The sequence below is a fragment of the Bos taurus genome, chromosome 24 (assembly GCF_002263795.3).
Source record: "Bos taurus isolate L1 Dominette 01449 registration number 42190680 breed Hereford chromosome 24, ARS-UCD2.0, whole genome shotgun sequence".
Taxonomy (NCBI): domain Eukaryota; kingdom Metazoa; phylum Chordata; class Mammalia; order Artiodactyla; family Bovidae; genus Bos; species Bos taurus.
In genome coordinates this window covers 56,018,750-56,033,147 of record NC_037351.1, presented here as the reverse complement: position 1 = coordinate 56,033,147, position 14,398 = coordinate 56,018,750, and the positions used below count along the sequence as shown (strand labels likewise).

Sequence of the window (14,398 nt, the reverse complement as noted above, 5' to 3'; positions counted from 1 at the left end):
AGGGGGACCGGGTGGATGGGAACGAGGGAGGGATGGATGCGGGGCGCCCCCAACACCAGCCAGGAAACACACGCGCACTGCAGTCACTAGAGAGCGCTCTGTCCTGAGGGCAGGGATAGTTTATCGGACCTGCCTGACTGAACGCCTCTCAACTTTGCTTTAAAGTTACACTCCAACCATCTTCCAAACACTAATTTAGCTTCCAAGACACTTTGAGATGGGCAAAAAAACGGTGACTTTAATGGAGAAAAAGGTTCTCCAAGTATTAATGAGGGATGCCCCCAAGAGTTCTTTTAATAACTTGGCACTTCCTTGTGATTTCAGTGTGCCAATGTCATCGAGGTTCACCATTTCTATGTACATAAAAGAACAACCTGCTTCTGGACCTGAGAAGGTGCGTATCACAAAGGAAACAACGGCCACACTAGCAAATCTGCCAAAAAGCACCTTCTCCTTAGGGATGACTGCCAGTCGGGCACAGAAGGCCTGCATACCAGATCTGGCGAAGAGGAGGCACTGAAGACACACTGATCAATTTCTCTTAAACTGTAAACCAAAAGTTTTTAAATCTTAAATTTTATAGCAGTCAATGTATTTACACCCAATGAGTCTGAATGACATTGATATATAATTTTTCAGTTAAATTATCTATAAAGTCAATGAATCTAAATGATATACTACCCCTTTTCTCTTTATAAATTTAATGACTCTTCATATGGTAAAAAAAAAAAATAATATAGGCCCTTTAAATAAAAAGCGTATGTCCTAGGAATTCCCTGGTGGTCCAGTGGTTAGGACCCCATGCTCTCATTGTCAAGGGCCCAGGTTCAATCCCTGGTCAGGGAACTAACATTCCACAAGCCATGAAAGTGAAATTGAAGTCATGTCCGACTCTTTGTGACCCCATGGACTGCAGCCTACCAGGCTTCTCCGTCCATGGGATTTTCCAGGCAAGAATATTGGTACAAGCCATACAGTGGGGCCAAAAAAATAAAAATCCAAAATGGATCACAGAGCTAAATGTGAATGGAAAAAAAATAACGTAACAAGCAATTAGAAAAAAAGCTGAACACCTGAAACTAACACAACATTGTAAATCAACCAGGCTTAATAAAAAATGTTTAAAAAGGAAAAAAAAAAAGCATATGCCCTAATAGCATTGAAGAAGCGATTTTTAAAAGGCTCTTCCAGGGCAATAAATAGTCACTAAAGATCTATATCACACTAACCATCTCTAAACATTTTCCATTGCTTTTCTAATTTGTGTTAGTACAGAAGGTTTTCTTTCTCAACAAATTATTTTGTTTGTTTTAAGGGAGGCAGTATGATGTAACGGAAAGAACAGAGTCCCCAGAGTCAGGTAAAGCTGTTCTGAGATCCTAGTGATGGGAATGACTCACTGTGAGACTGGGGCAAGTTATTTAATCACTCTGACTATCAGCCTCCTTACATGTAAAAGGGTATACTTCTATCTGATGCATAAGAATATGGGTGGGGCTAAATGAGACACCACACAAGGGTAGATATATGCTATAAATCTGAGTTCCCTCCTCTCCCTCTCCTTCCCCATTAAGACTATAAATCACATTTTCTATATACACTGCAATTTTCCCAACACTCAACGCAGTAAATGATGAGTAATCTGAAGCACAAAGAATTTGACAATTATGAAAGAATAAGGGGGAATACCAGGAATATGTAACTTCCTTGGTGGCTCAGATAGTAAAGCGTCTGCCTACAATGTGGGAGACCCAGGTTCAATCCCTGGGCCGGGAAGATCCTCTGGAGAAGGAAATGACAATCCACTCCAGTACTCTTGCCTGGAAAATCCCATGGATGCAGGAGCGTGGTAAGCTACAGTCCATGGGGTCACAAAGAGTCGGACACAACTGAGTGACTTCACTTTCACCAGGAATGTAGGCGAGAGGCTATAAATTGCTGTAAATTCCTGAGTTAAGTTAGGTATATGAAGGTCGCGTCTTTTATAGACCCAAGGCCAACTGCACAAGCAAGGAAAAGGGTATCGTCCAAAAAGTGGATTGTGTGAGACTTCTCTGATGGTCCAGTGGCTAAGAATCTGCCTTCCAAAGCAGGGATCAGAGGTTCAATCCCTGGCCAGGGAACTAAGATCCCCCATGTCTCGGGGCAACTAAGCCTGTAGGCCTCAACCACTGAGCATGCGCACCACGGCAAGAAAAGACCCAGAGCAGCCAAAAAAGGAAAAAAAAAATTTTAATAGATTGTGTCAGTCATGAGTGGAATCACAAAGGCTTTAGCAAGAGAGAATTCCATTATTTAGGACGTAGAACGCTCACCCAACCAATAAGGGGCTCCCGCGTGGGTAACCAAGACACCTAGCCAGAGCAGACGCAGCAGCGACGATGGCTGGCTCACACCTTTCAGCACTCGTCTCCGCCTCTTGGTCTTCCTCCCCCACTACACTGTCTTCTGAAGAAGACGTCAACTGCTGCAATTCTAGTCTTCCTGTCCCATTACCCATTCCCACCCATTTTTCATATAAAAAGAGAGACTTGGTGTTAAAAAAAAAAAAAAAAACACTTTTTATGGCAAAACCAATACAATATTGTAAAGTTAAATAAAATAAAATTTAAAAAAAGAAAAAAAAACACTTTTTAAACTGACCATCAGTGCTGAGTTGGCCAGTTGCAGAAATCAATACCAACCTGTATGCCAGTATGTGTGCAAGCTAATTTTGTAAATTCAATACATCTGCCATCATTCACGTCCCAGAGGCACATCTCCCTATAAAACAAAATAATCGCTGACTTTAAATCTGAGTTTTAAAAGCACGGTTCAACTTTGTCACAGTAGTTTAAAATTAAGCTTCCATTAAAATGGACATATTTCAGAAAAAGCAGCATATAGTCATTATTGCTGTTCACCAAAACTTCTGGCCCTCCCAGCCACCGCCTTAAATTCCCCTCCAGCCTAACCACCCCTGCCCCGATCCACATTCTTTCTGGATACCGGCGAGGGCTGCACTTCCTGGTTCCCTGTTAGCTGGTGGAGTCTCGGCAGCGGTTCTGGCCATAACTGGTAGGAGGCCCTCCAGAACTCTCCTCCTCTACCTCTGTGCCAGAGTGGCTGCTCTCTCACCCTCAAGCTCAGAGTAAGGATAATAATGAAGCAGAGCACAGGCCTAAGTGATAGGTAAAAGGGCAGGTGACAAAAACTAGAACGAAATGTTTAAACCATTCCAATTTTCCATTGATTATCAATGTAGCTAGAAAATTTAGCACTGCAAACACAAAACTTAAGGTCAACGGATTTCCAAATCTTGGCAAATTAAACCCAATATTCCAGTTTTGATTCCACATTTGCTGCAGAAATTTTACTGTAGTTCATGGGGTTGCAAAGAGTCAGACATGACTGAGCAACTGAACTGACTGAGCAAAAGAAAAAAGCTTTATCTCAAACTAAAGAGACAACGTTCAAAATTAGAAATGTCAATATGCCTTGTCCTTTAAAGAAATAAACTGAAGATTTATTTAACAGAGGAGAATATTAATAAAATGCAGTGATCCTGATACTTATTATAAGATGCCTTAGGGGTTCCCTGATAGCTCAGTTGGTAAAGAATCCACCTGCAATGCAGGAGACCTAGGTTCGATCCCTCAGTGGGGAAGATCCCCTGGAAAAGGGAAAGAATACTCCAGTATTCTGGCCTGGAGAATTCCATGGACAGTCCATGGGGTTGCAAAGAGTCGGACACGACCAAACAACTCTCACTTTCACTTTCCTATATCCCATGTGGTATAAACTTTTCAAAGGAAACTCACTTATTTGTTTAGAATATGCATTCTAATATGAACTTACCTGGTACTGCTTCTCAGCTACACAAGGTTCTTTTCAAATTCATAAATTATAGAGAGTTGAAGGGATAATTTCTTAAATAACTCTCTTCCGGTTCCCTGACTCTCTTCAATAACGTGTTTCATAAATATACAATTTTCTAAACATCCCAAAAGTTTTTATTCCCCCCATTCTAGGCCCTTCACCTGCTGTCCAATGACCTACCTTTCCAAAAGCAAGCTCTGAGACTTAGGAATGGATATAGCTATGTTAGTGTATTAACATACATCGATATAACTGATCAAACTTTTGTATGGCTTCATCTTCCAAATTCATGCTAACCTAGCATCACTGAGGTTTCTTAAAACTCTCAAAGTTGTCTGCCAACTCAGTAAAAATGCTATGGGGATTAACGACCATACTTTAACTTTTACGGTATTCTGAGTTTCTCAAAAGCAAGCCAAAGACATAACCATAAATTACAATGAAAGTACTATAAAAATCATTAATAAAGATAAAATTCATTTTGAAAACCATATTTCAAATAGCTTTATGTTGAGACAACTGATACATTTATTTAAAAGATACCCAAAAAATAAAATAAAATTCCCTACTTACAAATACACTGGTATTATTTGCATTAAAGACTTAAAAGGAAAAAAGCGAATGAGAAAACACTTACCCACTCTCAGATGCGCTCACAATATACTGTTTGTCACTAGACGCACAAGCTTTAGACAAACAGGTAATTGACGCCGTGTGACCAAACAACAGCGCTCGAGGGTTGACCTAGAAATACACAATATGTTTTCTAAAGTAATCATTCTTAGGAATTCTGTTAAATATTCAGTATAAATGTACAGATACAGATTTGAGAAGAACTGCTCAGGACACCAAAAACTAACAGCAGCAGAACAGTGACTCCCACCAATTCAATGCTCACAATCACCCCAGTAGTAATAAAGTCGAAAGTGGAACAGCAAGAGGTGACATTACCTGCCCAACATACAGAGAGGGATGGAGCCAAGGTTTAAAGCAGGGCAGTGTTTAGCACAGAGCTCGAGTGCACAGAGAAATCAGGTTAAGAATGTGAATTAGCATATAAAATAATTTCTCCTCACTTATTTTTAAAAATAATACTTTCCATGATCTGAAAGCACATTTAGAGCCTCTAGACTGACATCCCAAACACAAAAAATAGAGAACAGGTACACTTACCAAGAGCTGGTATCAACGTTAACTATCAGGAACCAATAATGACTGTCACAGACTAACGATTTACTGCCATAGTGCCTTTGAAAGGATGGCTTAATACCCACTATTCTAAAATAGTCTGGCAATCAGCCTCCAAATTCATCTACTTTGTACCAAACATCATGCTATTATTTTAGGTGATATCAGGACTTTAAGTAATTTCAGGATATATTTCTTAACATTTTATACATATACAAATAATATTTATAACATATGTACCAGATATAAAAAACATCTAACCACATAGTCAATACCCAGCTTAAGAAAAGAGAATGATTAATACCTTTCATGTTATCAGTTTTGGAATCAAAATCACCTTAGTCATATTTTGCAGAATTATAATTGAAAGAAAAATACTATCATTGTTTATGGTTAGAATAGGCCTAGAATGTTTTCTCATACAACCAACCCCATTTCCAAACAGAGATTCCATATTCCTCCACTGGAAAAAAAATGCTTTTGGTCAATTCTTTAATTTTTCCCAAGAAAATCAAATTTACCAATGGTTAGTTTTATTTTCAATGTACATGGCTTTGCTAGAAAATTCCATTTTCAGTCATAATAAAGTAACTAAAATTGACTGTACTCTCACCAAAACCTAGAAAGATGAACAAAAATAAATGAATGAAAAAAAGCACATAATCATCTCATAGGGCAATAAAAGCATTTGACAAAATTCAATATCCTTTCCTGATTAAAAACTCTCAACAAATTGGGTGTAGAAGCAATGTATCCTAACATAATAAAGGCCATATGGAACAAGCCCATGTAGAAAACACTAAAAGCTTTTCTCCAAGATCAAGAACAAGACAAGGATGATTACTCTTGACATTTCAACATAATATAGGAGGTCTTAGCCAGAGTAGTTTGGAGAAGGCAATGGTACCCCACTCTAGTACTCTTGCCTGGAAAATCCCATGGACAGAAGAACCTGGTGGGCTGCAGTCCGTGGGGTCGCTAAGAGTTGGACACGACTGAGCGACTTCACTTTCACTTTTCACTTGCATGCATTGGAGAAGGAAATGGCAACCCACTCCAGTGTTCTTGCCTGGAGAATCCCAGGGACGGGGGAGCCTGGTGGGCTGTCGTCTATGGGGTAGCACAGAGTCGGACACGACTGAAGCGACTTAGCAGCAGCAGCAGCCAGAGCAATTGAGCATCAAATAAAAAATAAAGCAACCAAGTTAAAAAGGAAGAAGTAATGTTTTCTCTGCAGATGACATGATCTTATATGTACAAAATCTTAATGACTCAACCAAAGACTGTTAAAACTAATGAAGAAATTAAGTAAAGTTGCAGGATACAAAATAAACATCCAAAAAGCTGTTGTTTCTATAACAACAAGTTATCAGACAGAGAAATCAAGCAATCCCACTTACAGTGGCATCAAAAAGAATAAATTACTTAGAAATAAACTTAACCAAGGAGGTGAAACACCTGTATTCCAAAAATTGTAAGACACTAATGAAAGAAATGGTAAACTAAATAAGTGGAAAGATACCCCACATTCTTGGGTTGGAAGAATTAATGTTGTTAAAAGGTCCATACTACTCAAAGCAATCTGCAGAGTCAATGCAATCCTATCAGAATTCCAATGGTGTTTTTCACAGAAATAGAAAAAACCTTGATGAAATTTGTGTAGAACCATAAAAGACACCAAATGGCCAAAGCAATTTTGAGAAAAAGCAAACTTGGAGGCTTCATATAATGAGTACCAACATAATTACAGGAAAAGTAAAAATGTGGTGAAAGTGAAAGTGAAGTCGCTCAGCCATGTCCGACTCTGTGCGACCCCATAGACGGCAGCCCACCAGGCTCCCCCGTCCCTGGGATTCTCCAGGCAAGAACACTGGAGTGGGTTGCCATTTCCTTTTCCAATGCATGAAAGTGGAAAGTGAAAGTGAAGTCACTCAGTCGTGTCTGACTCTTAGGGACCCCATGGACTGCAGCCTACGAGGCTCCTCCGTCCATGGGATTTTCCAGGCAAGAGTACTGGATGGGGTGCCATTGCCTTCTCTGAAAAATGTGGTATACTGTTATATTTATACCTTTCTATTTTTATTTCACCATATTCCATAAGAATTTGTCACAGTTATTAATAAACATTTCAGATATAACTAGTACAGAGATATATAAGATAATCTGTTCAACTGATGAAAAAAAAAAATCCATCCTCAAAGACCACAGTTCAAAAGTGACAGTTATCCAGTTGTCAGTGGCAAGGAGTGATGTTTGGGATTAAAAGATGTGCTGAGACGGTTCTTCAGACGAGACACCAGCACTGACGTTCCAGTCTGGGACCCTGAGGCCACTAGGTCTACAGTCAGACACCATTCCACACTCCTTTCTTTTTCTTTTAGTTTTCTTTTCTTTTCTATTATCTGAGATGCTGTAATTATTCATTACATAAATCCTTACTATGTACAAGCACTGTGGTAACTGCTTAATATAACTTCCCTCACAGAATCCTTACCGAAACCTTGTGTGTGACCCTACTTTAAACATGAGGAGATGCAGGCATGAGACAGGTAAGCAAACTGCCCAAAGGCACACAGCTAGACACCAGAGTAGCCAAGATTCGAGCCAACTTCATTTGCCTGCAATGCTGAGCTTTTACCATGACGTTTCACTTCTTTCATTATTGCCATATATTATAAAATTTCCTGCAATTATAGTTTTATTCTCCAAAATGATACCTCTACAGGTAGTGGAAGCAATAAAACTTTGTATATGGGAGATAATACCTATATTAACAAGTTTCCCTCCTTTACTCTTATCTCCATCTCTCTACGTACTCACGAAATACTACTTCTGCAATTTCTCTCTGAAATTTTATTTTTTATTTTTTGCCACACCACATAGTATGTGGTATCTCAGTTCCCCGACTGGGGATTGAACCCGAGCCCCCTGCAGCGGAAGCACAGGTGCTTAACCACGGAACTACCCAGGTGCTTGAGACGATGAACATGTTCTAAAGCTGGCTGTGGTAATAGCTGCACAACTCTGAGAACAGAGTAAAAATCATTAAATTGTACACTTTGAAGGGTGTATTGTATGATGTAAATTTTATCTCAATAAAGCTTTTAAAAAGTTTTTTACTTATAAAAGCAACTTGTTTGCCTCCACATTCCATGACAACTATCACCCCATCTTCTCTGTTACTCCTTACAGAAAAATTCCTGGGGGGGGTTGTCCAAGATTGGAGGTTAAAATATGGAAAAAGGGCGTCTGTGCACAGAGAGCGCCCAGGAGCAGAGCACACAGCAGTAAAGAATGGCAAAAACACACACCCTGATTTTTGTACATTTTTACAAAGGTTTTCTCTCTTCAAGACACTGATCTTAGAAGGCTCAAAATTGTTTTTTTAGTATCTTTTTGGAAACTTCCTTCAATATGGTTAGAAATTTTCTGAAAAAATCTTAAATGTAACATAGTAAGCCAGGTAGGATAGCTATTATAATTGGGAATCAAGCCAAAAACCAGCAGAACTCAACTCTGCTGAGTAATCTTGATAATCATTCTGAACACCAATTTTAGTCAAAATGTATCTCATAGAAAATACAGAGGTAAAATTATTCTGGAACTGTGTTATTTTTTTCTTAAGTAGCTTTTTGCATGCAAAAAGTGCGATCGGCATTTCAAACACTCACGTCCAAGTCTACGGAAAGGTCCCAGAGGCATATCTGCCCGTCGTGGCAGCCGGTCACAACCGTGGCCCCGTCGTCCGTCAGCAGCACGGCGGAGATGCAGTGCGTCGGGGCTCTGCGGCCCCACAGGACAATGGGCAGCACGAGGCTGTTTCCTGCCATCCTGCCGGCAAACCTGGGGATGCGGTGAGAGCAATGTTAAACGCTACAGTATTTCCCTCTAAAACACATCACACACATTTACTTTGAAGCCCACTTGAACTTCCTTAGTGCCCAAAACTCCCCTAAACATCATGCATGCATGCTAAGCAGCTTCAGTCGTGTCTGACTCTTTGCAACCCCGTGGACTGTAGCCTGCCCAGCTCCTCTGTCCATGGAATTCTCCAGCCAAGAGTACTGGAGCGGGTTGCCATTGCCTTCTCCAGGGGAGCTTCTTGACCCAGGGATAGAACCCAGGTCTCTTGCAGGCAGATTCTTTACTGTCTGAGCCACCAGGGAAGTTTCATGCTATTAGCTGAAATATATTCTAATCCATTAGCACAGGTTACCTTGTCACTGTGCTTCCTGTAAACCAGTCACTCTCAGATTCCTCCTCTCAGACTGGCCTGTGGGAGCTCACAGTCGGTCTGGGCTGACAGAACCTGAATCCAGGGGCTGCTCTGCTGGCTAGCCGGGGAGCCTGGGCCCCCGCCATCAGCCATCTGCCTGCCCCCCTCACTGCTTTTCCTGTGGGGATAACAGTGCCTCACAGACCCTCAGAAGAGCCCTGCCAGCTGGGCTGATCTAATGGCCCCGAGGGCCAGGCAATGATTGGTTTGATTGTTTTTATTTATTATTTGCGGACGCACTGGGTCTTTCATTGCATGCGAGTTTTCTCTCGTTGGGGCTTCCCTGATAGCTCAGCTAGTAAAGAATCTACCTGCAATGCAGGAGACCGGGGTTCCATCCCTGGGTTGGGAAGATCCCCTGGAGAAGGGAAAGGCTACCCACTGCAGTATTCTGGCCTGGAGAATCCCATGGACTGTATAGTCCATGGGGTCGCAAAGGGTCGGACATGACTGAGCAACTTTCACTTTCAGTTTCTCTACATGTAGCTGGGGAGCTCCACAGCACAGGTTGATCAGCTGTGTCACACAGGCTTAGCTGACCCACTGTGTAGGGAACCTTCCCAGACTAAGGATCAAGCCTGTGTGGGGAACTGACAAGCACTAGACCATCGGGGAACCCCATGATTGACTTGATTTTTAAGTGGCAACAAAAGATATGTGTATAATCTAGACACTGTAGAATCTAAAACTGTCTTAGGAACTTTTCAGAAACACTTCAAGGAATAGCCATTTTCTATGAAAGAAACTAGTTTAATACCTATGGTTTCATTGCTGGTTGCTTTTAGCAAAAGTCTTTTCTTTAATCCACTACTTATACTCTTTAAACAAATAAAAACTAAAACAAAAATCCACTCCCTGGAAAGATAATGAGGCAAGTAAAAAATTATGAATGACATTTACCAAATACAATCTATTAATACTGCATCTTTTATTTTTTGTTTGAATTAATGGGTTTCATGCTATAGTGTTGGAGAAGAAATCAAACCAGTCAACCCTAAAGGAAATCAATTCTGAATATGCATTAGAAGGACTGATGCTGAAACTCAAACTCCAATACTTTGGCCTCCTGATGTGAAAAGTCAACTCATTAGAAAAGACCCTGATGCTGGGAAAGATTGAAGGCAGGAAGAGAAGGGGACGACAGAGGATGAGATGGCGGGATTGCATCACTGACTCAACGGACGTTAGTTTGAGCAAACTCCAGGAGACGGTGAAGGACAAGGAAGCCTGACATGCTGCAGTCCATGGAGTCACAAAGAGTCGGACACAACTTAGCAACTCAATAACAAAATGGCTTTCATCAATTTGTTTCTCCCCAAACTTCATTTGTTTGCTACAACAAGTAAAAGGGACGCATTTGAGGGGAAAATCCCAACTTCCTTTCTTATTTATAAAATCCTTTATGTACCATGTTCAGCAGTTCATAGACTACCATGACATTAACAATTATTTCCATATTCCTATTAACATTAGTAAATGAAACAAAGCACTGAGCCAGTTTTAACAAATTGCATACAGCACGCTACTGGCTGAATAACATTTCCACCAGTGACTTTCTCAAAAAGGGAATCTGGAAGGAGTTCACTTCTCCATGGTGACAACATTCATTTTTAAGATGTATCACCGAAGATTTCTCTCAACTAAATAAGCTCAGAGCAACTAACACAACGTGCTGAGATCAAGAAAGAACGCCGGGGACTCCTGGCAAGCCATCGTCAGGCCCTCACACTTCCACTCCAGGGGACAGAGGTTCAGACCACAGCTGGGGAACCCAGATCCCACACGCCATGTGATGCGGCCAAAAAGTGAAAAGAAAGAAAGAACACCATTTCTCTCGATAGGTGAGGACTCCTATTCAATGCATCTGCCTAGCTTGAAGAGAACGCAAATACACAGATTCAGGACTAAGGAACATGTGTGCGACAGGGAGCTGTATCTGTTCTGGTACAACAGGAAGGAACGTTCTGGTATTCAAGTGACAAGGAGCTCAAGGAAACCTGGAAGAAGAATGCATTTCACAGCCCTTAAAATAAGTGAAAACAATTGCCTGTAACATGACAAAGATATTACTGTATGCTTTCCTAGTACATCATCTTATGTGCTACAATAACTGTTCATCCAAGGAATTAGGCAAGATCTGTCCAATCAACTTGGGAGAGAGGGGGAACCAGAATTCAAAATTCACTGTTGTATTTCCAAGGACATGAGATTGAATAAACTAACCTGTCCTGACCCCCAGATATATACACCCTGCCAAATGACCTTAAATTATACACAATCCTGGATCTAAACAGAAAGTGCCTACTGGGTGAAATATTTAAAAGTTGAAAAGTCATAAAAGAATACCTGAAATAAAGCTGTAGTGAGAGGTCACGATCACTAACTGATACTGATCTGTCTTACTGCTCGGATTAGGGTGGTCCCAGCAACATACAGAAGAAACAGAAATAATTTCCACACAAATACTAATCAATCAAAGGCCCCTGGTGTCAGACTGGAAGATGGTATTAGAAGAAACAGGAGAATAAGAGTCCAGATCTTATCTAGAGTTGGGGGGGCGGGGGGTGGGGGGGGGCAGGGGGGGATGGGGGGGAATGACAGAAAGTCTTATTTATAGGCTTCAAGTGGAGAAAGAGATTTGTGTTCCTGAGTCTCAGACCAGACTTGATAGAAAAGCCTCCTAGATAAGAAGGTATTAAATCAGAGCTGGAGGCAGACTGTAGGGAAATGGGTTTTGAGAACATTCAAAAGTTGGAGGCAGAGAAAACTGTCAAGTTACATTTGGGTATTGGCTCTGCCGTCTCTCCTCAGACAAGGAGACAGCCTTGCTAAGATGCTATGTGTCAGGAGAGCTCAAGGATATTTTTTAAATAGGGGAGCTCATCCTTTATAAAAAGTCCTCCAACTCTAGACTAGACTCTCAGTTAGCTAGGAAAAACAAACTTCCTACTTGTATAAGGCCATGGTGTTTTGAGTTACACATAAACATATGATCTTTCTCACTGCATACTCAAATACACTGCATCTTCAGAGTGTGTAAGAATAAAACCCATGGCATAAAGGAAGAGGTAAGAAGAATGACAAGAAATTACTGTGAGGAAAGGAGGGGGACTTTTTTGGGGGTGAGAGAGAACAGGGAGACAAATAACCACCATCACCCTGTGACTGGGGGCCAGGCCCCTCCACACACTGGCAGAAGGTAAGGAAAATTCATCACTAGTCAGCCAACATGTGAAAGATGAATGTGACTTAGCTGGCTTGGGGTGGGACATGGCAAAATGTCTATATATTTAATTTTTATACAAGCCCAATCTATAAAAGTTAGTCCTGCCTAACTTCTAAGAGAATTCAAGGAATTTATACCCCCACAAAACCCAGTGATATTTCCTTCTAGCTCTAAAATGTGTTAGCTCTTATAGTCAAGATTCCTTTAGACAGCCTGCTGCTGCTGCTAAGTCACTTCACTCGTGTCCGACTCTGTGCAACCCCATAGATAGCCTAGGTCCTCTTAATTTCTCTACACATTTTAAAATTAGATTGTAAATTTCTGCAGAAAAGCTTGCTGAGATTATAACTGGCGCTGCATCAAATTCATATAGCAATTTGAGGAGCACCGACTCTGCTAATGTTGATTAAATATGATTGGTGCAAGGGACTTCCCTGGGGGTCCACTGGTTAAGACTCCGTGCCTCCAATGCAGGGAGCACAGGTTCGATCCCTGGTCAGGGAACTAAGACTCCACATTCCCAAACAAAATTAATCTTCTTAAAAAAGAGGAAATCAAATAATTTTGTGGCTATTTCCTGCAAGATTCTTAATTCATTCTATGACTTTTCTAAGAGAATAACACTTTTCTTCTGGAAAACAAAGTTATTCTCTCCTTAAAAACGCAAACATATCTACTCACCAGCAAGAAGGAAGAAATAATGTGAGGTACATATAATTAGATGCCATAAATTCAAAACTGGACAAGTACCTAATAATGTACGAACACATTTTTAATCTTGCAAAACTACATGTATTCTGACTTTACTAGGTATATTAACATGTTCTCCTTTGAAACAAATTACTCCTTAAAATTATTTTAAGGAAAATTAATTTTCCTTAAAAGTTTACAATTCCCTTTAGCAAATACAACAAACACATTCATTCATGACAACTGAAAGACTACAAGATTCTAACATGAATTTTTGAATCAGAGAAAAGATACATTACTTTCAGAACTTGTTTTGACCTAAATGTATTTCAATGCATTTAGAATTAGCATATGAAAGAATACTTCAAAACCTATAAATCTGGTTACAGTGTAATAATTAGGCAGCAGAAATTTCTTAAACATCTATTAAGAAAAAAAAAATCTTCATTATAAGTAAATATGTTCTATAATTCAATCACTGGTATTTATTTAATAACCTGGACCTGTTTTAGAGACTAATTCATTTACTCAAAACTAAGATAACAGCTTGTGTCTTCCATGGTACTTGTCAGCTATAACCAAACCAATCGATGTCCAGTGAATTACCTAAAATTCAATGTAATCTTCAATCATTACGCCACAGACATGTGGGCTTTCAACACATTTTTCTTCCTCTCTTCAATTTTCTTTTTGTATAATAAAGTCTTCTGGATCTATTTGGCTCTATATGTCATGTGAGTACATGACTTAGATACATCAAAAGCAAGAAAGAACAGGATGAGAAATGTTTAGTTCATTATATGACCAAATGATGTGAACATTCTTAATACAAAGAAATATATATCTCAGTCCAGAAAAAATGTAAATCTCTGAAAACATTTTTTCCCAGCATCTTAAAAATCCAATAAAATAAAAGTGAAAGTAGAAAAGCCATCACAAGTACTGGACGAAATAATGTGAACTGAAGGACAGCATGGCTCATGAGGACAGACCAGTCAAGGATCTCTGAGAGGGACTGACTGAGACGACCACGGAGTCCGTACCAAGTAAACCTGGTCCTGAGGGACTGATCAGAATAAAAAGCGGGCAAACAAGGCAGGAGCTAACTATTCAGTTTGGCAAGACACAGGAATCTAAGTCTGAAGTTTTTGATTAAATGG

The 14,398-nt window shown here is 40.2% G+C and overlaps 1 protein-coding gene across 5 annotated transcripts in view; it reads right to left on the bottom strand.

Moving 5' to 3' along the window:
• WDR7 (WD repeat domain 7) overlaps positions 1-14,398 on the bottom strand; it is a 352,886-nt gene that overhangs the window by 321,309 nt on the left and 17,179 nt on the right. For all 5 annotated transcript variants that reach the window (XM_059880930.1, XM_005224234.5, XM_010818910.4 and 2 more), the window contains exons 2-4: positions 8,718-8,889; positions 4,496-4,602; positions 2,685-2,763 (exon numbers count right to left, since the gene is read on the bottom strand). In XM_059880930.1, coding sequence (XP_059736913.1) covers positions 2,685-2,763; positions 4,496-4,602; positions 8,718-8,876 — 345 coding nt within the window. In that variant the 5' untranslated portion in view covers positions 8,877-8,889. The remainder of the gene's footprint in view (positions 1-2,684; positions 2,764-4,495; positions 4,603-8,717; positions 8,890-14,398) is intronic.